This window comes from Cyclopterus lumpus, chromosome 12, assembly GCF_009769545.1.
Source record: "Cyclopterus lumpus isolate fCycLum1 chromosome 12, fCycLum1.pri, whole genome shotgun sequence".
NCBI classification, from domain to species: domain Eukaryota; kingdom Metazoa; phylum Chordata; class Actinopteri; order Perciformes; family Cyclopteridae; genus Cyclopterus; species Cyclopterus lumpus.
In genome coordinates this window covers 10,364,977-10,378,781 of record NC_046977.1, presented here as the reverse complement: position 1 = coordinate 10,378,781, position 13,805 = coordinate 10,364,977, and the positions used below count along the sequence as shown (strand labels likewise).

General features: G+C 39.8%; 1 protein-coding gene across 1 annotated transcript; it reads right to left on the bottom strand.

Annotated features, from left to right (window-relative positions):
• Positions 1–1,287: 1,287 nt before the first annotated feature.
• On the bottom strand, positions 1,288–10,444 carry ggt1b (gamma-glutamyltransferase 1b). Its single transcript, XM_034546926.1, has 13 exons — positions 10,341–10,444; positions 8,577–8,781; positions 8,309–8,439; positions 8,105–8,194; positions 7,691–7,883; positions 7,430–7,590; positions 6,976–7,125; positions 4,955–5,091; positions 3,936–4,123; positions 3,726–3,853; positions 3,271–3,383; positions 3,037–3,150; positions 1,288–2,466 (listed from the first exon to the last, which is right to left on the bottom strand). The coding sequence occupies exons 2-13, from the start codon at positions 8,741–8,743 to the stop codon at positions 2,320–2,322; spliced, it is 1,719 nt and encodes a 572-aa protein (XP_034402817.1). The 5' UTR covers positions 8,744–8,781; positions 10,341–10,444; the 3' UTR covers positions 1,288–2,319.
• Positions 10,445–13,805: the final 3,361 nt, after the last annotated feature.

Here is a 13,805-nt window from a genome sequence, read left to right as displayed (position 1 = left end):
TTAGTAATGATTTCTTAAGTGGATTCTGCTCCGTTTCCTTTGAGGCACTGGATGAGAGTCATGAGAAGATGCAAATGTTAGCCTGTGTGAAGCCCCACTGTCTTTGTTGTATGACAAATGAGTTAATCGGGATAAGTTGTGACTTGATAGCATCATAATATGACCCTCTTTGCATGAATAACAATCATTTTAAGCATCATTTTACACAATACAGAAAACGTCTGCAGCAGCAGTTAAATTATCCAGTAATGTCTTTTCCCTTTAGGACACTTTGTCACAAAGCCTGTTGATGAAGCAAATGATCTCAGTTAATTATGTTATATTAAAGAAGCATTTGTGTTTTTTGTAACAGTCATAATGCCATTCCAGGCAGCGGGTCACATTAAGACCCTTAGAAATTGATATACATTACATTACATTACATGGACATGTACACGAACATAATTGTAATCACACCTGGTAATGCAACTGAAGATATTTTAATATCACTTTTGCGGGCCACATTGGTGGACTTAAGGGCTTAGACACAAAGCATCCAATATTGGTGCATCTGGAGACATTGGATACAGTCCGTCATCCCCCTCTCTCCCCACATGTCACTCTGCTGTCAATAAATGCAGGAACACGTGAGAAGTGTCAGATTAATGGCCGCCGTACACCTGAATACGATTAAATGTTACAAGTCAGCTGGAAGCCACACAGCTGATGAATGAGTGATTATGAGAAACGCATCGACTCCAGTCCTCTGCCTGAACAAATGCGTTGATTGAGTCACGGCTCCATAAGAAACGTGACAAAAGGAAAAAAGAATTTGAGTTTTGGTTTTCATTGGTCGCTCCACTTCATTGGTCCAGATTTAAAGATCTGGATGGATTACAAATACCTTTTGTACTACATTCATAGTCCCAGAGTATGAATCCTACTGCTTTGGTGATCCCAAAGTATTTATTTAGCGTCACTTTGTCCAATACTTAGTAGTTTATGACCAAATAAACTACTGACATTACCAACAGCCTCAGCTGTGCTTAGTGCCAATTTGGCAAATGCTAGCATGCTAAACTAAACCAAAGAAGCATACCCGTTTAGCATCAGCATGTTAATCTTCTCCGTGAGCATTTTAGCCTGCTGAAGTTAGCGTTTAGCACAGAGCTATGGCTGCATAGTCCATACTGAGAGCTAATAGCTGTAAACTGTCTCGTTAACCTTTAGCTTACTCTTGGTGCTTTGTAGCTATGTGAGAACCCCACTCTGTCAAGGACAATTAATGAGACCCAAGAACCAAAAGACTTGTATACAGTGGTATGCTTTAATAATTAACAGCATCTGAATTTCAAGTGAAACATGTAAAATAGAAAACATCTACTATTGTATCTATTAATTTGATTAAAAAAACAAACAATAAAATAAATGATCCATTCACATGCAGATTGTCCTTAATTTTTGCTTTTAAATAAATATGAGAATTGTGAATGTTTATCATAATACTTTCCATCACACATACATCTGTCATTTGTAGCAAAAAGTTGATTAAGACAGAATAATTTTACGCTTTTATGAGTAATTATGTAATATTAACATTCCAGCTGAGAAAAGAGCCCTGAATCCAAGCGGCAACAGCTGCAAAGTTATTATGGGGGTCATTACAGGCCGTTGCACTCTGGCTTGTGGGAAATTACTAGAGTCATTAAGAGGACTTTTTATTTGCCCTTTACTTGCTTGTCTGCTCTCCCTTTCTTTGCCTTTACCCCATATGAACAGTTATGGTGAAATTTGTCAAAGTTTTAAATTACTAAAAACAAATTTGAGGTCTGTTAGTTTCGTTTAATTTCTTCAGTGGATATAAACTTTAAAGTTGAGTTTTCAAATTGCTCACATCTCTTTAATGGACAAAAACTATGGGAAACAGCTTTACACAGCTAATTATGTATTAAAAAAGTGCTTCATAAATAGGTAGGAATTGTACATATTTATAATTTCCATCAGTGTTTTGTTCACACTGTCAAAGCTGTCCCTTAAAACAACATCCGGTGTCTTGTGCATTTCTTAATTCCATGAAATGATGAAGTGACATCGAAATGTATTAGACACAAGTCAATATTCAGAATTAATTGCAGACTGAGGCACTTTGCTTTGGTTACTAACGAGCATAAAGTCAATCTGTTATCAGAGTTGCGTGTTATGCAGCACATGATCGTTAGTCTAACTTCATCAGAGACCGATTGGTGCCCAAGACAGCTGACACTCCCATTTCTTTATTAAATCTTGAATCTCTCAGCTCCTACTTCTGGGGTCCCTCTGCTCAATCAGATGTTTATGACCTCAGTACCCTGCGGCGTACCCCCACTTGCGAGGATCTGATTGAGCGTGGAGCCCGTCTTCAAAGCGCATCACCGCCTGCACCACAGCTCCTGTTGATTTGAGGAACTCGGTCTCGTGGTTCTTTAATGCCAAACCATCCAGGATTCTCTGCAAACAGGAGGAGATATGAAGACAGACCAAGGAAAAATGAATAGGTGCATGTACAATCTGTTGATCACGCAGCAGCGTTCAATAATGGTGCGTTTCCAAAGTTCATCAGGGTCTTCCTGTAGATGCATTAACCATTTTAATAATTCATGTTGAGTTCGGTCTGAAAACAACTCTAGAAGCAAAACAATTTGAAATCACTGAACTTGTGATGTGCTGCCTGACACCATCAAAGGGACGTCAAAAACACGTTGAGTTGAGTGACATCACAAGCAAATAACTTTACATCCCAGAGAAATAATCAACTCAAAAAGGGAAGTTCTCCAGCCTATATTCCTCTATTCATTTCTGACCACAAACTAGACTTTAACCATACTCGTGCTGAAATATTTGTCTCCTTGTTCTCCACTTCCCTGAAGGTAAATATAATGAACAGGATGCCGGTCACGATTGAGGTACTGTACCACTGCTCAGTGGCAGCTGGGCTTCTGGTTGAAGGATCGTCTCTCTACAATACCACCCTGCCATTAGTCACAGACATCAGTATTGTTTGCGGATTGTGACACTCACTTTGTCAAAGTCCGGCTCTGCTACAGTGGCGTTGGGACTCAGCTGGTTGTGGAGCCTTGGATCGTTCACAGCTTTATTTAGGTCGTAGTCGAAGAACAGGGCATTCAGAATCACCTACAAAACAGAAAACATTAACAGCCGATGTGTAATTACCTAAAGTTATCATTGTGACTTCATTAGTTTAAATGCTACTTTAAATGCCTACAACAGCCTGCGAGTTGGCTTGTGTCTTACCTGAGCGATTGAGGTGGTGATCTTTGTTCCTCCAGAGCCTCCGACCACCAGCTTAACTTTGTTGTTTTTGTCGAAGAGGATGGTTGGACACATGGAAGACATTGGCCTTTTTCCTTTTAACATAATGGTAGTTTAAGTTAACCAATTAATCAAGTGTATGACCTTTGCAGTGCTTATAGAAAGTGTTCATATTTTACCATCTCACAACATTAAATCAAAGTTTGAAATGGCTTTTCTTGTGTGTAGATGCATAAAGATCCATCTACTCAAGAGTATTTCATATTAGTTATTAATCACTTTGTGGAGAATCCCCATTAAACTTTCATTACATGTTTTTAAACAATGAAAGATTAAAACCTTCCAAAGGTGGCAAAGACATTTGATCCACTGTTTTTAGTATGAATGCACAAAAACGCATTATCCAAAAGCCCAAATTCTGTGTGTCATCCTCTCACCTGGCCTGATAAAGTTGTTGGGTGAAGGAGGCACTCCGAAGCCGTTTGTGATAAGCGGAGAGCTGAAGTCGTCCATCTCATTGTTGAGAAGTATCCCTGTTGATCTCGACATGACTTTAGAGCCCAAACTGCAGGAAAACAATAACGGTTAAGATGTCAGGGGAGTTACAGGCCCTAAGAAAGTCAAAAGATATTAGTGAAGATCAATACAATAGGTTGATGGTGCTGGTGGCAGCCACAGCGCTTCCATCTTCTGCTACGACAGAGAGGTGGGAGGTCCCGTGGTTTTCAGGCAGGTAGAACTCGGGCTCGTAATAGTTCATGTGATGTGTGGAATCATCTGTGATCTTTTCACGGAGGTCATCGCCATAGTAACTGGAAGTCATATTCTGGATGAGCTTTGGAAGAGAAACAGACACGAAAACAATAAATATGCCAAACAGTCATCAAAACGTATTGTTATGTTTTATTTATTAAGTAATATTGATTCGTTGATCCCACATATTCAAGACAGGCAAAGTGCATGCTTTTAAACATGTCTCAAGTTACTCATTTCAGTGGGAGGAAGTAGCAGCAAATCCCTGATTTCTCCACATATTAATCGCTAGAACTACACGTTTTAATTCAGGTACATTTAGCCTGCAGAGTAACTAATTTTACCATTAGAAAACAATCTAGTATTATTCACACTGCAGTCTAAACGGCAAGTGAATATGAATTTGAGAAATTATGTATGTTACATACAAAGGTTATGTTGTAAAACATTGATACTGAATGCATCTGCAAACCAAGCACTTCATATATTTTCCTATATAGCATTTAAATTCCTGCTCAGTGCAAAGAAAGCATGATATAACTCTTATGTTTGTATGTAGGCGCTCACAGCAGTTAGTTATCATGTTTGATATTGAAAAAAATCAACCGTAACTTTTTTTAGTATAACGGAAAACACAATGTACACTTTCCATAACCTTAACGAGTACCTCAACACCCTCTGAACAGCTTGTTTTGCTGAGCTGTTGTTTCACCTTGCTCTGATAAACAAGTGTACTCAAGGACACTGACATCCCTGGATTATTTTTGACCAGAGAAAACACTCACCTTGTTTCTGTACAACCCTTTAACCAAAACACTTTGTTAGCACATAACAAGTTTATATTAACTGTGTGTATGAGGGGATGTCTGACTTGTGGTAGTACACTGCACTGAAGCAGAACCAGTGACCTTACATCTGTGATGTTGAGAAATCCCGGATCTCCAAGTAAGGTCCTCTTTGCATAAGCAAAACGAAAAGCCTCCACGATGCGATGGTAGGTCAGGATCTTTTTCTCTGTGCTTGCCATACTATCTGAGGTGAAGTTGTACCCTGTAGAAAATGTAACAATCAGTAACTCGATTTAAACCACAGCTTCACTGTCCTCATTCAGACGGCTGTTCAGGTAGGAAAGGAGACAGCTGAAAGACTTGACCAGCCCTGTTCCTGTGTTTCTATCTAGTCTAAAAGAGAGAGTTTTGGTTTGATGGGTTTCAATTGTCAGAGGCAGGAGTCATGGTAAATCAGCAGGATGAAAGTTTTGGGGAGTCACTGGGATGTGTGCACGAAGCACACATTCCAGCACACCTCGACCACTCGACTGTGTCCAATTAGAGGTAAATTGACGGATATTAGAGTTAGCGTGGGAGACAGGAGGGCGCAGTGAGTGGGTGGCCAGTCAGAGGAAAGGAATGGTTCAGAGAGATTAATTACTTTGGAAGGAAGTTTCCCCTCTAATCCTCAAAGGCAGACACTGTCACTGGATTGAAAAGCAGCACTGAGACCGCAACACTTTCTGCAATGACCAGCCATCATAGGAATAATGTAATCAGGCAGATTGTGATGTACACAGACAAGACATATGCTTAAATATGCATGACAAAAATGATGACAGACCAAGGTAGAAATGATTTGATTCACAACATGTTCATGAACTTTACTGATTAGACTCTGGGCCTCTGAGTTGTGAAGACAGACTGCAATCATCTTTGGATCTTAATAACTTCAATCAAACGATAGCCCTCCTGTCAGGGTTACAGAGTCGTTCCCTCAGGTGTCTTCACTGCAGCCTCAAAATTGGAGGTGGTTAAATGTAAACCTAATATTGTTTCAGTAGCTTATTGCTTTATGTCATTTGGAGGCACCATCTGTTGCAGCATCAACAACTCAAGTCCCAATATGTAAAGTGTCTTCTTCAATCAATACAAGAGTGATTAATATGTCCGAGTCTGTGTGATCCGTTGAATCTATAGTAAAACATTACATTTCTATTTGGGAAATCTGTTTCTTGCAAATAATACATTAAAACAATCAGTGTAAAAATGACAATTCACAGTGTACTGTTGGTGATTTGATGGATTTGTCTTCCACATTTCATGGCAATCTATCCAATAGTTTTACACATTTCATCCAATTGGTGCTGCTAGATGAAAGGCCAAGGAACAGTAAAGTCATTTAGGTTTATAATTGTTCAGGTCCTTCTGAAAACAATAATCAGGTTTCTATAATGCATATTGAAACAGGTGTTGCAGTTTGTTGTCATTCCTTCCGTTCATACTGGTCATTAAAAGATAATTTTCTAATTTATTTTCAATGTAAAGGATGGAGGACAATATTTAATAGTCATGGTTTTGTGCAAGAATTTACTTAAAAGGTTAAAGAGTATTAGAAAAGCAGCTCTTAATGGCCAGTATCAACAGGGGGAAGAATATATTGCAAAACCGGTTTCAGTGTTTATACGCCTACTTGATGACTGTAAGATGGTAAATTGTCAACCCTTTACTTATCTGGAAACAACAAATGTATTTACCAAATTTTTTAGCAACCCTTGAATAAAATGTGAAGATGTTTGCTAAAAGAGGGGAAGGAAGGATTATGGTTCTGGTCAAAATACACCAACATTGACTGTTAGATGGTTTGCCTTTGGTTCTTAAGAAGACGTCTTGTATCATAGATCTGGGTTTGTTTACGTCTTAAAGTATATGTCGCAGTCATACATGTCATATGATTTATGACTTATTATAGTCGGGCAGGTTTATACGTTATAAGTAGTTAAAGATTATCTTCGGTAACTAAGACAACGCTTTGAGTAGATTTAGTGTGCAGAAGATGAACATGCTGCTCACAGTGGAGTCAGAGAGTGACTGGCAAAGGGAAGGCAGCTCACATTAAAGCACTCCCACTCGGGACATTTTTGGACAAAGTATGAAGGCTTACCATTCAAGATGTTTAATATGAGCGAGAGCACAGGGCCGCTGGCGGGGGCATTGGGAACCGCCATGGTGTACTCCCCCACAGTCACCCTTAAAGGCTTCTCATCCAAGATGGGCACATAATCCTTCAGATCCTCCATTGTGATGATGCCGCCTAAACACGGATCGACACACACTAACTACACACTTGGACAGAACTGAACACAAAAATAAATCCTCCTTAAAATTAGCTATGCACATGGAGGTTCATGTGAGTATGTTTTAATCTACGCTTGAAGTGTTTATTGCAATTTACTTTTAGTGCTAACCGAAGTGGCAATGAAAATAATGACAATATCCTTGTGACATACATACAAACAGTACATACATACATACATGATATTGCTAAGATTTATAGTAGACTTTTCTTCATCGAACAAAAACTATATGACAATGAATACAATTTAAATAAAACCTACCTGCTGCCTGAATATCCGTCACAAGGTTCTGAGCCAGTTGTCCCTGGTAGAAAGCATCAGGACCGTCTTCTGCTATTTTACGATACGTTTGGGCAAGCTTGGTAAACATGATGGTGTCATTTTCTTTCAGAACGGAGCCATTCTTCCCACAAAACACTTCACTAAAATGGAGGCAATAATCTTAAGGTGGGAACAAAACATTCCTAAAATCTCAAATAATCAGACACTGATCTTATATTGCTTAGGGTCGATGCCGCTCACCACAGGGCTTCGTCTTTGATGATGATATTCTTCTTACTGGACAAAGCTGAGGCCAATGCCCTGCCCAAAGGAAAACCTTTTTCTGCAAGAACAATGCTTGGCTGGAACAAGTCTTTCCAAGGCAGTTTGCCGTGTCGTCTGTGTGCCATCTCATAACCTCGAATCTCCCCCGGTACAGCAATAGACAACCCTCCTACCAACCATGGAAGCAAAGGAAACAAAGACTTAGATTGCCTCAAAATTCAAACACTTCTAAAGACCCAAACCTTTGTTTTATTCCTGAGTTTAAGAGTCGGTCAAAGCATATACACTCTTTGGTCTGTCACTATTACAAGGTCATCCTCTTTCATAATACTGTTAACTGTAGCTTCTGTCAGCTCATTTCCATGTCTGATAGCGCTGGTTAAACATTACCTTTCTGGGATAGGTCTGTGCTGTTCCCAAACATGTCCTTTGTTGCATTGCGTGGTGCCGTCTCCCTGGCATCAATCGTTTCAACCCTCCCTGTGTACCAGGAAATGTATTTAGGCTTGAGAGTAATCAGGTAGTAGAGTTAATTTGTTGCGACAGTGGGAAAGTAAACGGAGGACTTTGTGGCGGCAACATATGTGAAAGTACCAGTTTTGGCATTGTAGATTGTGAAGAAAAGTCCTCCTCCGATGCCCATACTGTGAGCATTCATAAGTCCAACACACAGTAATGCAGCTATAGAGGCATCTACTGCAGACCCCCCTTTCATCAGTATGTCTCTAGGGTAAAATAAATTAAAACACAGGGACGGTTAGTTCAATTGGCAAAGAGTAAGGCGAGTACTGTTCATGCTTCTATGTTTATGGCTGTCTCTGAGCAACGCGTCTGTCCCAATGGATGTTTCGGAAGCTCTCACCTGCCGATCTCTGAACACGGCCCAGCATCTGCCGCCACGGCCGCCTTCGAGTACACCTGCTCACTCGGTTGCTTCCTTCTCGCGACACCAAAGAAGACACCCACGAATGTGGCGACCGATGCCACCAGCAGCATCGCCAGTGCCGCAATTATCATCTTCTGTACCATATTTATGGCGCAGGAACAGTAAATGCTTTATTTAATGCCTGTCAAGAGAAAATTAAAAACATTTAAATGTGTGTACATTTTAAATGTTTGGAAATGCAGCAAAACATGCAAACACACATTACACAGATGACAATACTGCATTATCAGCAGTATCAATAAATATTCAGAAATTTTGAGCAATATAACGTGGAAGAAAATTCAAACCAAAATTTTTTATATATAAATTACATATAAATGTAATGCATGTAAATAACTCAAATTTAGTGGAGGTAACTGGATATAAGAATACACAAAACCTACAGCATATTTCTTATGTGAATAAAACATACAAAATTCTGTGTCAAATATGTAACTAAGCATTGAACCCGTACAACACTGTCGGCCTCACGATTAACAGTTTATAAAAAATAAAAAAGCAGAACCTGAGATGTCGTCTTTATTCCATGCATTCTTCCTTGTCAAAATCTGACACATTACCCACAATACAACTTGACAGCGGCCAATTTAACATAGATCCAGCATGTTGTAGTATTTCCAAAGTCACGTAAATGGACATTGATGTGTAAACAGGTTTTCCCCTTGAAACAAATGTTATTTATCTTTATTGAAATAGAATGCACAAACATAATAATCAAGTGTATCGTAATGTCAGGTGTAGATAATGTCGGGGGAAAATCCTAACTTGTCCTTCTGACAGTAACATATGTAACTTCGGGACATCAATGATGACCGACCTGTCCTGGGTTCATCTTAGTGGACAGGCCAAATATTATGGATTAAAGAGGGTCGGGGCAGTTGAGAAAAGAAACCCGCTTGTCATCGTTGTGTTGTTCAGTAGATTAAACACCGTTATTTGTCTACTAAGCTATTCGTAAACGTATAAAAGGACGGAGATCTTGGTCTGAAACGTTAGCAGTAAATTCTGACAACCTTACAAGAAGACTCAGAGGTTCCTGTTCCATTCAGCTGAGTGTTTCAAGACTTGTCTGTACTAGGGCTCATGGTTGATTCCTTGTAAACTTGTTCTGGTAATAAAGTGTTATAAGACAACCGTGCTTAAAGTACTTTTGATTTCTCACAAGGTAACGGAACATTAATTTCCACCACAGATAACGCACCTTTATGTCACGACAAACAAAGGTTGTTCCTACAGTTTTACAACTCAAACACGATTAAGATCACATTCACACTTCAAACAATGCATTTGGTGGCCAACAGCACCGGATCTGTGTGCCACGCATCGTGACGAACAGAAATATTTTAGTAAATCTGACAAATCACCTCCTGGTTGTACCATCAGCCGCCAATAAAGGGAGTGGTTTAGCTTGAAAATACCCCCAGTCACACCAAACTAAGAAAATTAAACAGCACAGCACAATAGTTTGTTGAAACGTGGACACAAACCATTAATCGTCTCCTGCCTTCACATCTCAAAGAACAAAGTTGCGTTAGCGATTAAAAGCTTAAAAGAAACATGAGGTTAAACAACTACATGAGGAGAAATTTAAAGCCCATCTATAGATTTGGATTCAACATTGTACCACCTGTACTATTGAGCTAAACCTTGCAGGACATGTAAAACTATTTTCTAACTTACCTGCTTTTTCTCTTGGGCCCTCAGCAATAAGTGAGCGTTTGTCTGCAGCAGACTTACTCTGCTTCTCAATGGGTAACTCTCAAAGCCATTACACTTTAACCCACCCCACCATAAAACACCTTTGAGTTATCAAAAGGGAGGGAACAAAATGGAAGCAGAAAGAAACAGCCCTCACGTTAGCTCTCAAATAATTAGTCTTTTGTACTCAATGTTCATATAACTTTGTAAAAGAACACAGAGCAGTTGCATGACTGCATGAAACTGAGAGGATAATAATGTACTGGCTGAACAGTTCTTTATCTAAGGCAAAGATTAACTGTGGTTTGCTATAGTGTTTCATCTCAAATAGATGACATATGACTTTAGGTCGTCAACACTTTCACAAAATGACAGCAGGGATCCGTTTCACAACTCCGATGCAATGGCTCACAAAACCTTTGATATTTAAGTTTTAAATAAAGTGCCTCCTCACCGGGAAAATGACGGCTTTCAGGGCTGCGTGGGAGAAGATCACATCTGCCAAGTGGGGAAGGAAGAAGAACAAACTGCAGAGGAACAGTGTGTAAGGGTGCAGCGCTGGGGGAGAAGGGTCAGTTAAATAAGCAGCCAGGCCAATAGGTGGAGGCCTACAGGGACAGGACGGATGACTCCACGTTGACGCCAGGAACAGCCTACACAGGAATACCTACGACCCCCAACCGATTCAAGCCCCCTTTGAATTGACCCTCTAAAAGGTTGTGATTGAACATAAAAAGGTTTGTTTACGCTTCAGACACCCTGAAGGCATTCAAGAAGGTGCATATAAGCAATTTGAGAAAAATTCCTGACAGCCGGCCTTGAATTTGATTCCCGAACAAATAGTGCAATATATTATACTGACGCAAACTCTTTCCACTTTCATCATCGAATGTGTATTACAGTGCAGTTTTCTCTTTCAATATAGAAACAGCAACAGCCGAGGAGTCTGTCATGGCAGTCTATTTTCTCACTTATTTGGTCCCTGCATTGGACTTTTAGTTACAGCTGTGATAACAGCAACACTTATGGTTTGTGTTTTCACAGCTGTAGCCCATCAACTGTACTAAATATCCAACGTTGGTTACATAGCTACATTTCAAACAGAAACTTAAAGAAGGGCATGCTATGTAGGAAAACATCACACTTAACTTGGCACTTACAAGCTGACAAAACATGATTAACCACCCGGCAATACTGTGTTACTTAGATGACAAGTCAATGTTTTACTTTTTTTCTTTTTAGGACAACCATCTTCGAATTCACAACACCAAAAAACTTTTGACAATGAGCAGGCCAAAGCGGCTTTATACTGTGCCTGCCACAAACTTTGACAACAGTTTAGATTCAATACTATAATTATATACAGGTTTTAATAGAATTCATTCAACATTTTTGTCCCCTTTTTCTCTTGTAAACACAATTGTTTGGGGCATATAAAGAATGCATGTTAGATCATATAAGAAGACACAACTTTGCTGTGCTACGACAATCAAGACCCTGTAAATCAATTCTTATGCTGGATGCATGAAGGCCGAACCACAAGAAACCTCAACGGAGATACACGAGTTCCACTCTTGGCTCAACTCCATCTGATGGAGGACCCCACCACCATGAAGAGTAAGCGACAATGTCAGTTATTCTCACATGAGTCACCTTGAATATTAAATGGTTGGAGGCACATAAACCACAGAGTGACACATGGTGTACGTCATGCAGCGAGAAGCAGAATGAGCAGCTCCCGAGTTAGCATTAAATATCACGAAACATTTCCTTCCAACATACGTCTGCTCCTGGAGCATCCTTCTGGCTGTCAACTCCGTCTCCTCCTGCACCGAAACATCCCGTAGTTTGATGCATCTGTCTGGAGACACAAGATACATTTAAGATGGCTTAAATGTCAGTTTTCTTTTATAGTTTACACTTACGTTTTTTTTTCTTTCTCTTCACCGAATTGGCTTCATGCATATAAATCAGCAGACAGACAAATGAAGACATCATGCTGCATTTAGCATTGTTGGCAGGTTTCTTTTTGTCGGGGCACATTAAGTTAACTTCTGTAAGGTCACACAGTTTAATTGGTCTACCGTTAAGTTTGTCTAAAGTTGTTGGAATTCCCATTTCTTTGAGTTACAAGTGCTGAGGGTGGTTGCTGGTGCTGCAGGAACATCTTGACAGGCCTAAACAAAAGATACTCCCCTTAAAGCAGAGCTCTTAAATACAAGAAGTGGCCAATCAGAATCTACCAAGTGCCAGCCACATCATGGGGGGGGGGGATTAGATTTCTAGTTTAGAGAGTGTGTTCATTTCTTCAGAGTATATTTGTTTGTTGGTTTCGGTTTCTTGCTTAAATATTTGTACTAAAATGTTCCTGTTTGTTTAGTTTTAGTTTTCTTTGTGTTACTCATTTGTTTACACAAATATTCTGATCAGCCATGTTCCCCTTTGTGTACAGTACATAGTGCAGGTAAATAAAACCCTCATTTTGAAAATCCAGGCTCTTCATGCCTGCCAGCTCGGCCTCTCACAGAGAATGATCATACTTCTGCCTGTGAGGTGCGTGACTCCATACAACCCTAAAAGTAACACAGTAAATTAGTACAAACCTTGTTTTGTGAAGAATGCTGTTTTTTCCTTAGACTCTGGTAAAAAGAGAATCTGCAGCTCAAATCCAGTGTCAAGAAGAAATAAGTACAATCCAGTAGATCCCCACCTCAGAGAATGAGGTGTCCAGTGAAATCCTGAAATCCAGACAGCGCCTGTGAGAGCCATTCGACTTTAGTACCAGCGTGATTGGGATGCATCACTACTGTTTCCATGGCTTTGCATTTAGGATGGGGGGCGACACAACTTGAATGCAGTTTAGAGGTTGAATTAAATAGCGATGCAAGTCTCACTATGTAAATGGTCTCACTTAGCACCCCTGATCAAGAGCAACACTCACAAAGCATTTATTTTTCACTTTAGTTTGATGAATGAACTAAACAACGACAGTTAAGGTTAAGGTGCAGTTATCCACGTCATGATGGATCAATAGTCTTAAAGAGTAACTGGATGAAAAGTTGTTGTTTGACCTTGTTGAGAGTTTCCAGTCTAACCACATCCAATCTATCTATCTATCTATCTATCTATCTATCTATCTATCTATCTATCTATCTATCTATCTATCTATCTATCTATCTATCTATCTATCTATCTATCTATCTATCTATCTATCTATTTTCCTATTAGATTATTCTATCGTTACATAAGATATTAGGCTGTAACAACATGGATTAATTAATTAAAGGTCTACTCTCTCTCTGATTGACTCAGGTCCCATTAAACATGGTGTGCGTCGCGTGCACGTCCTGTGTCTCTCACCCTCAGGGATGTGCGGAGAATCGCCATCTGATTGGCTGAGGAGCGCACCAGCTCTGAGTAGAGCAAAGGATGCCAGAGTGCTCAGGC

Excerpts from the sequence above, each read along its gene's own strand:
- ggt1b (XM_034546926.1), bottom strand. The coding sequence starts at position 8,743 with ATGGTACAGAAGATGATAATTGCGGCACTGGCGATGCTGCTGGTGGCA. Across the intron at positions 7,126-7,429 it reads GACGGATATTCAGGCAGCAG|GCGGCATCATCACAATGGAG; the intron begins GTAGGTTTTATT and ends ATCCGTGTTTAG. Across the intron at positions 5,092-6,975 it reads CATATTAAACATCTTGAATG|GGTACAACTTCACCTCAGAT; the intron begins GTAAGCCTTCAT and ends CATTTTCTACAG.